Source organism: Sciurus vulgaris, assembly GCF_902686455.1.
Source record: "Sciurus vulgaris genome assembly, chromosome: 11".
Classification (NCBI taxonomy): Eukaryota; Metazoa; Chordata; class Mammalia; order Rodentia; family Sciuridae; genus Sciurus; species Sciurus vulgaris.
This window is the reverse complement of record NC_136472.1, coordinates 70,330,311-70,349,542: the sequence shown is the minus strand read 5'-3', so window position 1 is coordinate 70,349,542 and position 19,232 is coordinate 70,330,311. Positions and strand designations below refer to the sequence as shown.

Here is a 19,232-nt window from a genome sequence, read left to right as displayed (position 1 = left end):
CCCTCTGAAAATGATACAACTGGAAAGCAAGATCAGAGGTCAACTCTTCACCGGAAAGGAAGTGTGCGTAGGTAGGTAAATTGAAGGTGTCCCTATTTTTGGATGCCCGTTTCCCCATACATCTTTTTGAAAAGTCGCTCCAGACTGAAATGAGAAATGAGATAAAAGAACTAATCATAAGTTTCATAACAGGTCTCTGCTGAAGACCCCTGTTTAACACTGGTCAGAAGTTGCATCACGTATTTCAACTAAACTAAGAAAGAAGTTCTGAAATTGGAATCTTGTAACTCTAATTGCCACGCCCCATCATAGCATTTTTATTTTCGCCACGCCCCTCCCCCTGAACTCCATTTCCCCACATGCCCCGGGCTCCTATCAGACAGCCATCATTGTGACGAAGTCACGCTGCCTTCTGGGAAGTGTAGTTTATTCGTTCTCAGGCTGAGGGAAGCTCTAGGGCTGCAGACTACCACTCCCGTGAGGTAGTGCGCAGCCCCACCCCGTTCGCGGCGTCTTCGAACGCGCCGCGGCAGCCATGTTGGTCGTGGCCAGCACAGGGGCCGGCACCAGGGGGTTATTGAAGCAGCTGTCATGATGCTGGGGTCCCTGGTGTTGAGGAAAACGGCGCCGGCACCGAAGCTCCTCCTCCGGTTGCTCAGGCCCCCATCGCTTCATAGCCACGGAGGCGTCTCCGGCCGGAGCGTAACCACCAGGGAACACGGGGAGCCGCAGTGGCTGAGAGCGGCCGCCGGGGGGCGCCCCGGAACATCTTCGGCATTACTACCTGGTCGAGGGGCAGCCACCTGGGGGCGCCGGGGAGGATGCACCGATACCCAGTGCATGGCTGCTGCCACATGTGGACGCCTACCTACCCCCGAAGAAACACCCCCGGGGCAGGACTACTGGAATGATGTCCCTAACGGGGCCGGACTGGGCATGTGGGCCCTGGCCACAGCGCTGGTGGTTCATTGCTACAGCAAAAGTCCATCCAACAAAGGTGATTATGGGGCCAGATTCAAGAAAGGGAGGGGGAGGGAATGTCCTGACTCTGCATCTTTGGAGGGTGGAGGTACTTATCAATTTAGACCTGCACATCCACAGTCTTGGAAGGACCCAGACATCATCTGGTTTCAGGGGCAGAGTGTTGCACTGGAGCACTCAGCACCTCGGAATTGTGTAATTTCCCATCATAGGTCAATCTCCCCTCTTTGGACATCACTTTATATATCAGCACAGTGGGGGCGTTGGACTAAACATCTAATTACAGCATGGTATTCTGTCTTTCAAGACTCCTCCAGGAAACCACAAGCAGTTTTAAGGGCAAAAACTAAATGCTGTAGAGAAATTACCTGCCTACCATGGTCTGAGAAAGGAAGAGATTGATTCCAGTGCCAGTTTGATCCCCTCTCTGGCCTCAGTGTCTACACATATAGTGAAAGATGATTTCTCAGTGCTCTTATACAGTACTGTTATTTTGACTCCTTGGGGTTCGGTGACCTGGGTCTATTAGTCTTTTAGGGTTTTGAGGTGCCTCTTTTCAGACTTGAGGCAGTCTTGCCTTGTGGGGCAGTTGGGAGAAGGAAGTTGGATCCCTGGAGACCAAGAGCAATGAGGTTGTCAATGTGACTGACCCAGATTGGCCTCTCAGCTGGATGCATGGAGCTGAGCAGGATGGGGAGAGTGGGAAGAGAGCCGGATTTCTGGCCTCCCAGAGCCCAGTCACTCTGGTTCTCAGTTGTCCTCAAGGAACATACTGAGGCACGTTGTCCATAGATTCATTCTAAACTCTGAGACCTTTGAGCAAAATTGGGAACTGCCTTGACTTACATTTGTTTATTCAGTAGGATGTGGCCAACTGTCAAGGAAGTGTTTTGGACAGAGAGTGAGGACACTGGGGATCCTGTTTTGGATCTAATTCCACTTGTGAAATGTGGACTCTTATTCCTTCTTATTGGACCTCAGTGTCCTCGCTACAAAATAAGGGTACTGAAATAGATTCTAAGGGCTCTTCTAGCTTAGGCATGCCATGATTCTGTAATTTGTCAGCATTTGGGGTGATATCTTCTGAGTGCCTAGTTTTGGGCTAGGTGTATGGTAAGTTCTAATTTAACACAAAGTCAAGAGGATGGTGCAGGTGGTTCAGTGTGCAGAGATAGTGAATGATGCTGTGTGTTGCTGGAGTAGCAGAGGGCCAGCATGGCCAGGAAAGCCTGCAGGATGAGGGGGCAGATGAAAAGAAGGGCAACATTGTTAACTCCTTGAGAGCAGGGAATGCATCTTATCTTCTTTTTAAGGTTGATACTACCAAGTTTTTCTAATATGCATTATTTGTCCACCAGTCTGGAACTTAATAGGTACTTAGTAAATGTGTCTTGAGTTGAGACATGCAAAGGCTTTCATCAATAGCTGGTGTGTGCAGTAGCTAGCAGAGTGGCCAGTGGGTGGAGGATGAGGTCTTTGGAATGGGGTGAGAACAAATGGAGTGGGATTTGGATTGGTTTGGAATTTCTTTTGTATGCAGTGGAGAGCCATGGAAATTTCCTGAGCAGGGAATGTCCTGAGGCCAGTGTGTTTAGATGAACTGGAGGAAGGTATCTAGAATCTTGCCTAAGAAGTTCCTGGTAGCATGTGAATTTCAGCAAGAATACTCAATAACAACCCAACCCATGAACAATTCCAACCCTTCTGACTTGCCAGCTACCCTGTCCTCTGACCCAGGAATTTGAGCTAAATCCCTCAGTGCTATGTAATAGAACTGGACCCTTCAGACACCAAGAGGCCCTGGTTTTAATTGACTCCTTCCTTACTCCTTGGAGAAGGTACTTTTATCTGCAAAGTGAGGGGAGAATGGGTAGAGCCATCTCTGAGAAATGGATATTTCCCTTCCAACTGGAAACTTTCTGAGCATAATTTGGTGTGTGCTTGGAGAATAATCATGTAAGGTAAGCAGGAAAGACCTGGCCCTGAGATCTAGGCCACGAGGTAAAGTGGAGGTACCAGTGAGCAGAATTGTTTTTCATATGTATGATAAAATGGGTATCTTGTCTCTTGTCCAGGTAAGGAAACTGAGGCTCTGGAGTCTTCCTTCTCTCACACCTCACTGGGTGTCTTGGGTCTGGACCTAGAGCTCCTGAAGCAGGGCTGGGTAGGAGTCAGTCCAGTGCCCAAGAATGTAGCTCAGAACCAGACTGGGCACAGGAGGCGCCATGGGCATTTGGTATGGGACTGTTTGAAAGAGTTGTGCCTTTACTGTTGACTTTTTGAGTTTTTCCAAGTCTGGCAGTTCTTCCTGTGGCCACAAGGTGATGCCAACAGCCTGCCAGCTGCTTAGCATTGCTGTGCTGCTAGGTCTGGTGAGTCTAAGGGATCTCACCCTTCTGCTTTGAGCTTCCCTTCTCTGGCTTGGCCCCAGAGAGTTTGCAGACTCTTCAACCATCATTTCATCTCGGCATCCTTGTGAGGCTGGCGTGGTAAAGATTATTGTCTCTGCTTTGTAGTCTGGGAAACTCTGGTCAGGAGGGAAAGGGGCTGCCATAGTCACATGGTAAGTAGGTGGCAGAATGGGTTGGGGCCAGGTCTTGATCACTCCTAGTTGAGGCTTTCTCCATTTGTAGTGTGGCCTGCATCCTTGCCTACCGCTCCCCATTCTCTTCCCTTACTTTGGGTTTGTGACCTGTGACATCAGAACTGGGCTAAGCACTGGGGAAGAAGTGAGACAGGGTCAGGGGATGTGGTTAATAATAACAACCATAGTAATATAAAATATACGTACTCAGTTTTAGAGCTATGAAAAGCAAGGGAATTTTATACTAATTTTGTGAGATGTAGTGCTAGCACTTTACCTGCATCCCCTGTATGGTTAGAGTAGTGGAGAGTTCAGGCTCTATTAGAGAAAGATGTGGAAGTCAGGTTGCTAACAGTGGAGCCCATGTTGAGAGGGGATGATGAGCAGGTCTTCCTGGACCCTTGAAGCACCCCCGAGGAGTAGTTCTTGGCCAGGCATCTGATCAGTGCCCCCTCTCTCTTCAGATGCAGCCCTGATGGAAGCTGCCCGTGCCAACAATGTGCAGGAAGTCAGCAGGTGAGTGTTGGCCCCTAGGCCTGGCTTTCCTCCAAGGAGGGGCTGAGCAGGTGAGCCCCTTCCTCATCTAATGACTTTGTCTTAGAAGAAACCTCACTTTCTAAGCTGTGAACTGTCCCCTGCGATTTCCCTGTAGCCTCGGAGTTACCTGGTCTGGGGTGACCCCTTGGTCCGGGGTCAGCCTTTACATATTTTAGGTAGGGAAGGAGCTCCCAACATCCCTGAATCTTCTGTTGGGATGGTTTGGACACATCTTGGGGGTTCTCCTCTGGATTATCCAATTTGTTTTGTTCCCCTGTGGAAGAGGCATATGTTACTGCTTGCTGCCTAGATGGGGTGCAGGTGGGCACCCCTGGAGAGAGGCTTATGGATTAAGAAATGAGCTGAAAGAGATCTTTGTGCCAGAAGGTCTTGGGGCTAGAAAGTCCTGCCTGCAAGACTGGGGTGCCCATATTTGGTTCTGCCAGGGGAAGACTGCAGTTCTCCAGCCTCACTGACTCAGCTCGTCCTCTGGGACCACTGGTTTTGTATTTGAGGCTTGTTTTGTTTTTAAGCACAAGGACAGGATTCATCTCAAAGCTCAACCTGGTACCAGGGGCAGGCAGAATCTGTCCAGGATGATGCTGCAGCTGAGGACTCCAGAGAACATTAGCTAGGCGCTGTGGTTAGGGAACCCTTCTGTGCCTCATCTTGACCTCTTTTGGCCCTTTGAGTAGATCTAGATGGCCACAGGACACCCCCTTTTCTCTACCATCACATCCAAATCTTAATGAGGCTGTCATTATGTGGGAAGTTAGATGTTTGGGGTGGCTATCCCTGTACCCAGCACCACCAACACTTGGTGTCTTCCCACTCCAGCAGCTTGAACATACATAAGAGAGTGCTGAAAGGCAGCCACAGCCCCACCAAGACTTACTGCTTTGATTCTCTTTCATTTTATCTGCAGCATTATTATTGATTCTCAGGGGTGCTTTTGAGTATTAATGTTCAAAGCTTAGTTTTTAATAAACCACTTTTGAAAGTATGGGCTGGGAGTTGTTTTGTAGCCAAATAAATATGATGGAGCAATAGTTTAATAAACATGCGATGATGCATCTTAAAAAACCAAGCACAGATGTCATCTTGTTATTATAAGAGCCATTCATAACTGCAGGCTGTGTGTGGCATCTCCATTCCCCCAGAAACAAATGAGCCCTGCTTCTTCTGCCGCATTACAAGGGAACTAGTGGAAAGGGGTGGAAACTGGCCCTTGCTGACCCTGGAATCACCTGTTGGTAGCTGCAAGGCACCTACGTCCCCAGGGCTAGCCCAGAGAACTATTCCAAACATTCATTCCTGCTCATGTGGATAGTGTCTCTGGGGGCCTTTCATGTAGGTCCCCAGTCTCTAACCTGCTTTTCTCCCACTTCTTCCCCATCTCCCTTGGTCAGGATGACTCGGTCAGAATCTCCCTTCACAGGACTTAAGGAAGTCAGAGATGAGTGAGACACAGAAGGAGGCAGGGAAGGCTGGCTGCCTGCTGGGCCAGGGGGATCTGTGGAGTTGCCAGGTGGGACTGGTGCAGGATATGGGGAAAGAGGGAAGGTGACTTGAGAGAGGCTGGAATGCGTGTGGCCTGCCCTGTCCAGGTTGAGGGTTTTCAGACCCTCAGTGGGAAGACATGGGTGGTTTTTGAACAGGGGACTGACCCTGCTCAGGTAGGTCTGTTTCAGAGAGCTAAAGGATGAACTGAATGGGGGAAAGAAGGCGGCAGCTCTGTTAGAGACTGTTTTAGTAAGACAGACTCAAGGTGGTAAAGGCCTCAGTTAGCACATTGTTCCTGCCTCACCAAGACCTCTGCTGGGCCCTGAAGGTGGTGTGGGGTGAGGGTGGTAATCTGGTCTGCGGTCTCAAAGAAACAGACAAGTCACCCTCCAATTACAGTTCTTCTAACAGGGCCAGGTCTTGAAGAGGTAATTATGGGGATGACCTGACTGCCCTCACTAGAAGGAAACCTTGAGTTTTACTCGGCCTATCAGTATCCTAGACTCGGCACAGGTGCTTCATAATGCCACTTATTTCTTCCTCTGTGCCCTGGCCCTTAGCTCTGCCCATTAGATTGGCCTATAGCAGAATAGAATTCCATTCTTAATTTTTTTCAAAATTTACAAATAATTGGGTCACCATATATATGACTAGGCTGGTCATTGATTTAGTATTTGGAATAAAACTAGAATCTGGTGAATACAATTGTACTCTTTCCATCAGTCTTGCGATTCTTGCTGTGTGTGTCTCTGCTTTGACCTCGATCGACTCCTTTCCCCAGTCCAGAGCCTCAGGAGATCTCTGGATAGGTACTGCTCAGGAAGGAAGGAAGTGCTTCATCCTCCTCTTTGAACACTCTAGAATCTATAGTCCCTGGGCCCAGGTTGTGGGACCTCCACACAGTGTCTCTGTGCTCAGTGCTCATCACCCTCTGCCTGAATCCTGGCAGCCTTCAAGGCTCAGTTCAAGTGCTGCCTCCCTGTGAAACCTTCCTGGATTCCTCTCAGTGGGGTGTGACATCTTCCTTTCCTTTCCCTCTGATCTGGAAGGCTGTGAGGGTTGGCTAAAAAGGGCCATGCCAGTATAGAGCAGGAGGAAAATCTGGAAAAGAAGTTGAGGTCAGGGTGGAGAGGCAGAGCTGAATGTCAGTCTTAAGGGACAGTCAGTCCACACAGGAAAACCAGTGAGGTCCACATGCTGACCTAATCAGGAACAGATCCCAGATCCTCACAGAGCATGAGACCATCAGCCAACTTTCTGACAGTGACCTTGATGTGTGGGCACCATTGACTTGTTATGTGAATCTGGCTAATGGTGTGTGGGGTTGGCAGAACCTACTACTCACCACACTTTATTTTTTGTTAAGAGTCTTGTGGGCTACATTAATTTTTTTTTTTTTTTTCCGGTACTGGAGATTGAACTAAGGGACACTGGACCAGTGAGCCACATCCCTAGCCCTGTTTTGTATTTTATTTAGAGACAGGGTCTCACTGAGTTGCTTAGCGCCTTACTTTTGCTGAGGCTGGCTTTGAACTCCCGATCCTCCTGCCTCAGCCTCCTGAGACACTGGGATTACAGGCACCACCACACCCAGGTGTGGTGACTCACCACAGGCAGGAACAAAGTCTGGTGCCCTAAAAGTCTCTTTTACCCTATGTGCTAGCAAACAAGAACTCAGTTGCTTTATTCATTTCAATGTAACTGAAGCAAGAGGTCCATATTCCCACTGGTTGCATGACAGGGAGGCTGGGTCTCTTTGCCCTTTCTCCTTCCTTCCCTCCCTCCTCCCTGAGGCATATAAACCTTGTAAGTTCATCGGGCCCTGACACTTCAGAAGTGGAAGCCTGACCCCATCCTACCTGTTGACAGTGAGCAGGTGGCCCTGTTCGTGGGCGCAGCCCAAACCTGAACCTGGAGAGCCACTCACCCGAAACAGAGGGCACATCTGTCTGGACTCAGGCTGAGCCATGTGAGGACTGTCAAGATGGGAAAAGTGAGGCCTCCTCTTCTCCAGTGGAGATCACATTTCCTTTTGATCAAACCAGTGAAAGACAACACCCCTGCCTAATTTCTTCTACTGGCGGTCAAGAAGCTGGGCCTCTACTAAGTGCCTAACTCAGTTGTTAATCAGCACGGCCTCTGATGAAGGAGACCTGGTGGTATCAGTCTTGGACCTCTACCCACTGCCCTTTCTCTCCAGGGTCCATTTGTTCATTTGACAAAAAATTGTTGGGTCCTCTCCTTGACACAGGGGACACCCAAGCAGGCATGATTTCTGACCTCGGTGACAGAACCTGGGGTAGACTTTGGCAAAAGTGTGATCCGTGCTAGAGACAGGAGAGTGCAGGGGCTGCAGCAGTGCAGCGATGTCCTGATCAGCCGGGGTGAGGGCGGGGGCGGGGGTTCAGAAAAGCTTCCTAGAGCAAATGGCACACGATCACAGTCTCAACAGGGTTCAGCAAAGAGGGGGAAGGCGTTTCAGGCAAAAGGGACAGCACCAGTAGTAGCACCAGGGCAAGGAACAGCCAAGGGGTGTGTGGGGAGGGGAAATTGTGCATTGTTTGCTGTCTCAAGATCATAGTCTGAGGCTGGAGGAACTGGAGATAGGTAGGGGTCTAGTCATGAAGGGCATTGATTGGCGCTAGTTGCCCACATGCCCAGCATGTTCTCTATACCTACCCTAGAGGTGAATTTGGGGGAGGGTGGGGGTAACAGCAGTGAAGAAGGAGAACCAGTTCTACCTTAGAGAAACTTAAAAGAGGACATGAATAAAAATTACCAACCAGCAAAGCAAAGCACGACGTGCCTAACTTGTATGAGCCTACATCATGTGGAGATGACCGTAGCTAGAACCTGTGAATCGTAGTTATATTACCAGTAATTATTAATTTAAGCAATCAATGTTTTTTTTAAAATTTTGATTCATTGTACACAAATGGGGTGCAACTATTGTTTCTCTGGTTGTACACAAAGTAGCTTAATCATACACATACAGAGGTAATGATGTTTGTCTCATTCTGTTATTTTTCCTTTCCCCCACCCCTCACTTTCCTCTATACAATCCATCCATCCTCCATTCTTGCCTCCCTCCCACCCCCTGTTACGTATCATCATCCACTTATCAGAGAAATCATTCAACCTTTGGTTAATTGGGATTGGCTTATCTCACTTAGCATGATATTCTCCAACTGCATCCATTTACTTGCAAAAGCCATAATTTTATTCTTCTTTATGGCTGAATAATATTCCATTGTGTATATATACCACAGGTTTTTTTATCCATTCGTCTGTTGAAGGGCACCTAGGTTTGTTCCATAATTTTTGCTATCGCGAATTGAGCTGCTATAAACATTGATGTGGCTGGGTCACTGTAGTATGCTGATTTTAAGTCCTTTGGGTATAGGCCAAGGAATGGGATAGCTGGGTCAAATGGTGGTTCCATTCCAAGTTTTCTAAGGAATCTCTATACTGCTTTCCAGAGTGACTGCACCAATTTGCAACCCCACCAGCAATGTATGAGAGTACCTTTTTCCCCACATCCTTGCCAACACTTATTGTTGCTTGTATTCTTTTTTCTTTTTTTGCAGTGCTGGGGATTGAACCCAGGACCTTATGCTTGCAAGGCAAGCACTCTACCAACTGAGCTATATCCCCAGCCCGCTTGTATTCTTGATAATAGACATTCTAATTGGGGTGAGATGAAATCTTAGGGTAGTTTTGATTTGTATTTCTCTTATTACTAGAGATGTTGAACATGTTTTCATATATCTGTTGCTTGTTCGTAGATCTTCTCTGAAGTGTCTGCTCATTTCCTTAGCCCATTTATTGATTGGGTTATTTGTATTCTTGGTGTAAAGTTCTTTATAGATTCTGGAGATTAGTGTTCTATCTGAAGGGATTGTGGCAAAGATTTTCTCCCACTCTGTAAGCTCTCTCTTCACATTGTTGATTATTTCCTTAGAAAAAGCTTTTTAGTTTGAATCTATCCCAATTATTGATTTCTGCTTTAATTTCTTGTGCTTTGGGAATCACTTTAAGGAAGTCTGGTCCTAAGCTGACATGACGAAGATTTGGCCCTACTTTTTCTTCTATTAGGTGCAGGGTCTCTGGTCTAATTCCTAGATCCTTGATCCATTTTGAGTTGAGTTTTGTGAGCAATCAATGTTAATGAGTGCTTCTTAAGAGCTAGGCATTGGCTGGGTACTGAAGACACAGTAGTAAACAAGACCAGTATAGTTCCTGTCCTCTTGGTACTTACAGTCCAATTGGGAGCCAGATGACTATAAGTATGTGCTTCAAAAGTGAAATATAGTTTATCTTTTCAATAAATGGTACAGGGACAACTGAATAACCATGTGCAAGACTACAGCTGGTCCCTAACACCATATGTAGAAATGAACTCAAAACTATTCATGGAGCTAAATGTAAATGCTAATGCAATAAAACTCTTAAAAGAAAACATAGGAGTAAATCTATGTCACCTTTGGATTAGACAAGTCTGCCTTAGATATGGTATCAAATTGAACTGCATCAAAATTTAAAATTTTTGTGCTTTAGAGGCTAACATCAAGAATATGAAAAGAGGGCTGGGGATATAACTCAGTTGATAGAATGCTTGCCTCACATGCAGAAAGCCTGGGTTCAATCCCCAGCACCAAAAAAAAAAAAAAAAAAAAAAAAAGAAAGAAAAAGAAAAGAACAAATAGTTGGCATGATGACACGTGCCTGAAACCCCAGCTACGCAGGAGTCTGAGACAGGAGGATTGCAAGTTCAAGACCAGCCTCAGCAAATGTCATTTGTCAATTCCAAGGAAGAAAGTACTGACATACTGCAATATGGATGAACCTTGAAAGCTTTATGCTAAGAGAAAGAATCCAGCCAGTCACAAAAGTCTACTGTCTTGAAGTCTGTTTGGATTACACTAACAGAATGTCATAGATTGGGTGGCTTATAAACAATAGAAATGTATTTCTCACAGTTGGAAGTTGGAAAGCTCTGGTGGATATTTTATCTAGTGCCCACTTCTTGCTTGACAGATGGCCATTGTACTGTGTTGTCACATGGCAGAAGGTATGAGGGAGCTCTCTGAGGTCTCTTTTATAAGGTCACTAATCCCATCCAGGACCTATTTAACCTCTAAAAGGCCCCACTTTCAATATGATCACATTGGAGAGTAGGTTGTAAACTGAATTGGGAGAATGGGGGATCAAACAGTCCGACCATAGCAACCATGTATTTTATGATCTTGTTTATATGCAATGATCAGAAAATTCATGGAAACAAAGTGATTGCTAAGGGGGTGAGAGATCAGAAAAAGGGGCTGAAGAATTACTGCCAGTGGGTCCAGGGTTTCTTTTTGGTGTGATTAAAATGTTCTGGAGTGAGATTGTAATATGGTTGAACAATTCTAAATATACTAAAAACAGTCCAAATGCACATTTCTAAATGGGTGGAATTTATGGCGTGTAAATTATTTCTCAGTTTTTTTTTTTTTTCTTCTTAAAACTTTCTTTTTAAAATGAAGTATAAGATACAGGGGAATCTAACCTTGAATATAGGAGACTTGGAGGCATGGATGTATCAGTAAGGGAAGCTTTTGAGTAAATGAGTTTGAAGTTAACTCTGAAGAATGAAGAAAAAGAAAGTGGAAGAAAGTTTAGTTTGAGGGAAGAGCAGGTGCAAGGCCCTGAATCAGGAAAAGATGTGGAGAAATTGAATTGAGAGAAGGCCAATATTGTTGGGCTGCAGAGAGCAAGGGGGAAAGGTGATGTGAAATTAAGTTGGAGAGTTATGCAAGGACCATACTACACAGGGTCTCTAGATCATGTAAACAGATCTTATTTTTGTCCTAAGTGGGCTACCTCTGAGGAATTTTAAGCCAGTGTGTGCATGTGCAAGAGAGACAGACTAACAGGTAGATATACGTGATGTAAATTGAAATTATAATTTTAAAAGATCATTCTGGTTGCTTGGGGGAGACCAGATTGGTATAAAGCCATGGTGGATGCTAGAAGACTGGTAGAAAAGCAACTGGAGTGGTCCATACAGACCATGTGAGTTGGACTAAGATGTCAGTAGCAAAAATGGAGGAAGTTATCTGTACAGAACTTGGTGATGGTTAGCTTAGTGTCCATGCCTGGTACAGTGCCTGATACACGAATGAATGAATAGGATTGGACATGGTTAATTAGGGAGGAGAAAATGTTAATGAATTTCAGTCTTCTGGCTTGATCATCTGTGTAGGTGCTTTTGCCATTCACTGAGATGAGGAGCCTGGAGGAATACTGGGTTAGGGTGAGGGGAAGGATTATGAGTTCTATTTTAAACAGGTGGAATTTAACATGCTGGTGAAATATTCAAGTGGAGATGTCACCTAGGCAGTTGAATTATGGGTCTTTTGACTCTTCCCTTGATATTTACCATGCTGCCTTTCAAAATCTGAATTATCAGCTAAGAGATTGTTTTGATATCCTATTTTGGTTTCTGGTTTGATGTTTTTTGAAAATAAATGACTTCATAACAGCATAAACTGGTTTACCAGATGGCTTGTGGTGGGGGGATCTGATTGGGTTTACACTTAGGAGAAAAGAAAGAGGCTGTGTTGAGGGGTAAACACATTTATTCTACCTCTGCATCCATGGCTTGGGTTGGTTCTTGTCCCCAGATGCTCCAGCTTGAGGCACTTGCTGTCCATGTGCAGGATTGAGGTGTTCAGAATGTGTTTAGCTACAGCATAGGTAAATGTTCTACACATTGATCCAGGGATTTTATCTAATTAACAAAAGCCCTGGCTGGTAAATGCATTTGGCTGTCTCTGGGCCTCTGAGAGGCTGTCTGTTTATCGATTGTTGTATCGTTTTGGCTGGATGGGAAGATATTAATGATGGCATCAGAGCAATCAAAACATCCAGCTCTCTTAATCAGTAAATATGTAAATGTCTTGTGACTTACAGTGGATTAAAACCTTTGTCCTAGACTAGACCAGAGGTCAAGGCTTCAGGGCATCATTTCCTGTAATTTGATGTTTATAATTAGAACTTCTTAAGATTATTACACAGGTTTTTTAAAGGTAGGGTGTAACACACACAGGTTTTTTGTGTTTGGGGATGGTGGTGCTAGGGATCAAACCCATGGCCTTGTGCATGCCAGGCAAGCACTCTACTATTGAGCTGTACCCCCAGTCCCCATGTAGGTTTTTTGAATGTCAACTGCCCCTAGACCCAGCAGCCCACAGTTATCATTTGTTAGAGCCTAGGAACAGAGAGCAGCCAGAGCCTATTGTGATGGGCTTGGCAGTAACAGGATGTCAGTAAAGGGGAGCCTAGCCCTGGGCTTGAACCTCCAGTGTTGGCCCCACTACTTCTGGGCTGTGTGACCTTGGGCTAAATTTTTAACTTCCTCATAGGCCTCCACTGTAAACTATCTTTGATGACCATCCTCCCAGGATCTCTTGAGAGTTCAAGGCAGGTGAACAACTTTGTACTGAAAATTACTCATGCCTCCGGGTGCCATGGTGTATGCCTATAATCTCACTCTAGAGGCTGAGGCAGGAGGAGCACAAGTTCAAGGCCAGCCTTAGCAACCTGGGTTAAATCCAGAGAGAGAGAGAGAGAGAGAGGGAGAGGGAGAGAGAGAAAGAGAGAGAGAGAGAAAGAGAAGAAAAAGGAAAGAAAGAAAAAAAAATCATTCATGCTTTGGGTCATCACTGTCACATCCAAATTCCTATGGGTTCCCATAGCTCCTTGTACTTCCTCTGTGAGAATGCTTAACACCTTCTGTTGAATTGATGGGTTTGTTTTCTGGTCTCTCAGTACTGTTGCTATGTTGTCCACCACTGTGTGTATAGTTAGCAATGACTTACTAAATACTGTTGAAAATGTTTTGTGAATGGGAAAGCATTAAATAAACTTCAGTCGTTATCACAATCATAATAAACCTGTAAACATCCAGAGAGAGAGGCACACTCCTGTAATCCCAGCTACTCAGGAGGCTGAGGCAGGAGGATTACGAGTTTGAGGACAACCTGGGCAACTTGGCGAGACCCTTTCTAAAATAAAAAATTAAAAGAGCTGAGATGTAGCTCAGTGGTGGAGCACTCCTGGCTTCAATTCTCAGTACCACTAAATAAGTAAACGAACCTGTAAACAGAGGACTAATCTCCCTTGGAAAGAGCAAAAGTAAAAATGAACTCAATCATTAGTTAACTCAACAAATAACACCTATTATGTGTGCTACTGTCCTGGGTGGATGAATCAGTGGTCAACCAAAAATATGTACAGGCTTTGCTTCATGGAGCATAAAGCCTAGTCAAACATTAATCCTACAAATGTGAAGTTGCAACTGTGACAAATGAAACAACAAGATTTCCTCTCCCCAGAGGGATCTTGTGCCCTGAAGTGAAGGATGAGGAAGAGTTTCCTAGGTGAAGAAGGGTGGGAAGAGCTTTCCTGACAGAAGAAACCTTTGTTTACTAAAACCCTTGTGGGAGGAGGAAACTTGGTAATTGCAAAGGGCTAAAAGAGGCCCACAGAACTGCAGCTCAAGGAAGGTGCCAGGAGCCATAAGCAGACTGAGCAGGACATGAGGCCACATGGAGGAGCTTTGTCTTTGTTCTACCAGCAGTGGAGCTGAGTTAGCGCTGGGGGAGCGAGATGATCAGCAACCCTTCCCATTGCTGCGAAACATCAGGAACCAGCATGAATACCTGCCTCCATGTGTGTGCCTGCATCCTCTTGGGCATGGTCCTGCCCCTCAAGGCAGTGTAGGCAACAAAGCTGCAGTCGCCAAAGACCAGCAGAGGGGTTGCTGCTGGGCTCTGTCTCCTTACCACCATTGCTGTGGCCCAAGAGCTGCTGTTACAAAATCTCAGCTCCTTCATGGCTATAATGCAGATCTTGTCAGCAAGATTTTTTCCCCAAAGAATTTTCCCAGAAACTGGGGCAGATAGAGATTCAAGACTACCGAAAACAGTCATGTTAATGCGTTACTGGGCTTAGATCAGCTGCTTGCCTTTTGGTTCCTGTTCTGTCTCTGTCCTGTTAGCAAACCCTTCTCAGAATGTCAAACCCTTCTCAACTATGAGCCCTTCTACATCCTGCTTCTTCACCTTCCACCCTTCTGAGCAGAGGTCCTAGGTGCAGAGTCCTAAGGCAATATGTGGTATTTCCCTGTGGTTCTGCCCAAGTGACTTGTGGCAGAAATCAGTATCTTGGAGTCTGACAAAATAAGATATGAATCCCAGTTATGCTATTGGAGCTATGCTCCATGACCTTGGAAAAGTGGCCTGATCTCTCTCTAGTCTTAGATTCTTCATCTGTAGAGTGGGGATGATGATTGACCTACTTCACACCATTGTTGTGAGGAGTTAATGAGAAAATGTGTACAATCTACTTACTACCATGGCTAGCACATAGCAAGTGTTCAGTACATAGTAGGTGTTGTTTTTAGTATTTTTAATCACACAATGTTTTCTCTCTAATTAGTAAAATTAAGATAGTGGGCAGAATTTTCTGTTTTGTACATTTTCTGTATATTCATCTTTTACTCACTACATTTTTGAGCTTTTAGCGTGAGCATCAGAGACACCTCCCCAGACTGATGCCCACAAGCAAGTGAATATTAAGATGGGGAAAAAAATACAGAACTGAGCTTGCTTAGTTTTACCACTGCTTTTACCACATATATTTAGAATTTTATTTAGTGTTTATGATATATCTAATAACAATTTCTTGGATATATCATTATATATTATTTATATGTAATAACAAACCAGCTTTTAATAACAGTTATGAAATATTTTAACATTGTTAATATTATGAACAGTGACTGCTATTTATTGAATGACTTTTGTGTCAAGCACTAGGTAGGACCTTCATCACTAAAGCCTCACAGCATCCCTATAGATAACAGCCCACTTCACAGATGATGAAACCAAAGTTGCAAAAAAAAAAAAAAAAAATCCAAATTTAAAAATAAAGTTGCCCAAGTTACCCATTTAGGAAATAATCTGTCACTTCATTTTAGAGACAGGCAAGAAAGGCCTACCCAGGGCCCAGTTTCCTCTTAGGAATTTCTTAGGTGTTTTCTAGCTAAAGGGGAAACCATTTCTGCCTGGCTTATTGGGAATCCGTAAGGTTCCTGAAGAGGAGCTGTCAAATCCAAACCCCTTTATCTGTCTCTCCACAATTCATCCTTTCCCCAAATTGTCCCTATCTCTCACCAGCCACACCTGACCTCACCCTCCCAAGAGGAACCCTCATTCTGGTCACACTTGGCTTCTCGCTGACCCAATTGTAGACTACTGTGAACTTTTGCAGCTTCCAACCCACCCATCCTGCTGTCAAAATCCTTTTGGTGCTTCATTGCCCACCTCAAGCCCTTCCTCTTTCAGAAACCTTATGCTAGTAATAGTAGCTGTTGTTTATTAACTGTCTGCTCTATTTGAGGCTGACTGCTAGATACTGTATGTGTATTATCTTTGTTCCTTGTCACAGTGTTGTGGAACAGATTGTGTTTTGTCTGTTTTCCAAATGAGAAAATTTAATGTGTAGGCAGATTAGATTCTGTGCCTGCCTGTGTCCTCAGTGGTAGAGTTGTGATTTAAACACAAGTATCTACGTTTCTCACTTAAGTTCACTATGTGTTGATCTTTTCTTATCAGAATTCCCATGGACCTTAGAGGCTGAGCTATACAATATCATGTTTAGTGAGTTGTCTGTTTGCCTATCTCTAGTTGCTTCACGCTTGTTTCTCCTCACCTAGGCTGTGAGCCCTGTCACAGCAAGGTGGATGGCACTATAGCACCTGCTTCCACCATAGCATGTTACACTTGGCTGGCTGGGCTTCAGAAGGCACATGGTACAGATATCTGACCCGTTGATTGATTGGTTGATTGAAACGTGTTTATTCTCCAAAAGCTGCCCAGCAGGAGAGCACAGCTCTAGGCAGCAGCTGGGCAGACTGACTGGTCTCCTAGAGCCTCCATTCATGTGGATGGGAGGCCCAGGAAGGTTGCATAAGAATCCTCTTTGAGGCTGGGCTGAGGCTTCCATCTCAATGCTCTTTTGTTTGAGAGGATAGCACCCAGGCCTCCTGGGAAGTCTGTGTGTTTGACCAGCCTTTGCAGATGGACAGTGAGCAGGGATAGAAAGTGAAGCACAAACAATTGGGAAAGGCCCCTGGACTTCCCAGGGGCTCAGCATCCAGCAAGCAGGGCCTTTCCCAGGTTAGATCCATGGTTCAGTCATACCCCTACCTGGGTTAGACAGGATCCCAACACTTTTTCTCCAGCATTACTTCCTCTGTATATTTGTATTCACTGGTAGCTTCTCTGATGATCAGCATCCAGCCCTCTTGGGCACCTCTAGGTATGATGGATTCTCTGCCTCCTAAGATAAGTAGATTCTGATTGAGCATGCATGCATTCTTTCATTCATTCATTCTTTTTTTCTTTTGAAATAAAACATACAGAAAATTTGCCATCAGAGTTTACAATTCAGTGAATTTTAATATAAGACTGTGTAACTAGTACTTTGGTCTAATTCTAGAAAATTTTAATACCCTCTGAAAAAACCCCAAAAATCCAGTGTCATTAGGAGTCATTCCCCATCCCCCAGACTCTGGCAATCATAAATGTACTTTGTCTCTATGGATTTGCCTATTCTGTACATTTCACATGAATGGAATAATACAATATATCACTTTTGTGTCTGACTTCTTTCACTTAGCATAACATTTTCAAGATTCATCCATGAGCATGTGATCAGTACTTCATTCCTTTTTATGGCTGAGTAATAGTCCATGTATGGATGTATCACATTTGATTTGTCCATTTGTCAGTTGCAAATGTTAAGTTATTAAATTTTTAGTCATTTTGAATAATGCTGCTGTGAACGTTTGTGTACAGGCTTTTGTGTGAATGTGTGTTTTCATGTCTTTTGGGTATATACATAGGTATGGAGTTGCTGAGTCATAGGAACTCCGTGTTTAACATTGTGAGGAGCTGCCAAATTGTTTTTCCAAAGTGGCTACAACATTTTACCTTCTCAAGACTAATGTGAGAGGGTTCTAGTTTCCCCAAATCTTCTCTAACACTTGTTCTGTCTATATTTTTTATTGTGGCCATTCTAATGTGTCTAAAGTGGTATCTCATTATGGTTTTTATTTGCATTTCACTGATGGCTAATATGTGGAGCATTTTTTAACATGCTATTGATAATTGTATATCTCCTTTGGCATTTATTCGTTCTTAATGCCTGTCATGAGCAATAAGCCTCACTAAACATTGGGGAGGAAACTAAATATTCATGATGATCTCTGCCTTTCAAGGAACATAGAGTCTGGTAAGAAAAATATATTTAGTACATATAAGAAAGTTAGGGCTTTGTTGACAAGGTAACCTTAGTCTGGACTGGAGATGGAGAGCATTGCACATAAGCAGCAGCTTTGTGGAAAGGTTTTTCTGGGTAGTACTAGTAATGTAAGTGAAAGTACCTTGTACTTAACAGAAAACTGCTTTATCTTGTGATGAATTCTGAAGTAATGGTGTGTGAAAGCAGCTGGTGTAGAACTTATGTGGTGGGCTATCATCACATGTCAGCTCCATCTGAAACTCCCCTCGTTTGGTCCTAGCACTGTCCTCTAGGACTATTTAGCTCTGATTTCCTGTTCCTAATCTTTAAATACTAGGAAATAGTGCTCCAAACTACATTATCCTGGTTCCCTAAACTCTAGTTTTAAAATGCCTCCTTATTCTGGTCATTTTCTGGTGAAAGCACCTCAAAGTTTTGGTGCCCTCTCTGAATTCCCTGGGGTATGACTGTTGTGGTGAGGATAGGGCAGTCATCCCCTTGCTGGAGATCTTATGCTTCTATTAAAATGGCTTGAGCTTCCATTTGCTTTTCTTGGCACCTACACTACATCGCTAGGTTCTCTTAAGCCTACTGGGGACCTGGGCTGCCTGCATTCCATGAACTTGATCAGATTTGTTTGCCAAGCTTGCTTTAAGCCAAAGGCAAGTCCACTTTGAGTTATGGTTTTGCCATGTGAATATGAACATTGTGGTGGTAGTATGGAGGCTGCCAGGAAGAAGGGTAGGTTGGGCCTAGTCTCATCCTTCTTAGAAGAGAAGAATCTCTTCCAAGGGAGAAGTTTCTAGGAAGCAGAATTAATTAGAGTCAGCTTTAGTTCCATCAGACAACTGTGGTGCACTGTCTCATGCTAAATGTGTGAAGAAAGGAAAGACATTGGCTGTGTGCCTTGGAAGGCAGTGTGTTTCCTTAAAGAGTACGGGCTACAGTCCCAAGCTGCCATTTACTAGCCATGGAATCTGAAGTCACCTAACCTCTGTAAGATGTAGGCTTCTTGTCTAATTCACAGGATCAAATGAGATCATAAGTGTCAAGTGCCTGAGGCACAGCAGGCAACTCAAGAAACAAACTCTCGAACTCTCATTTGACAGCTTTGCCAGACATTAAGAGCCAAGCAACACTGCTGTTCTTGCTGACCCCATGCAAACATCTCTCAGAGCATTCTTGACACTTAATGCATTATTTGTGTACTTATTTGCCATTTTCTCTCCCCCAGCTCAGCCTCAAATCTCTGTGTGGGCAAGGTTCATGTCTGTTC

General features: G+C 44.6%; 1 protein-coding gene across 1 annotated transcript in view; it reads left to right on the top strand.

The window, feature by feature from the left end:
- The first annotated feature begins 518 nt into the window (after positions 1-518).
- CLPB (ClpB family mitochondrial disaggregase) overlaps positions 519-19,232 on the top strand; it is a 150,758-nt gene continuing 132,044 nt past the window's right edge. The window contains 2 exon segments of the mRNA XM_079103771.1: positions 519-997; positions 4,030-4,081. Of these exon segments, the coding sequence (XP_078959897.1) occupies positions 592-997; positions 4,030-4,081 (458 nt within the window). The 5' untranslated portion in view covers positions 519-591.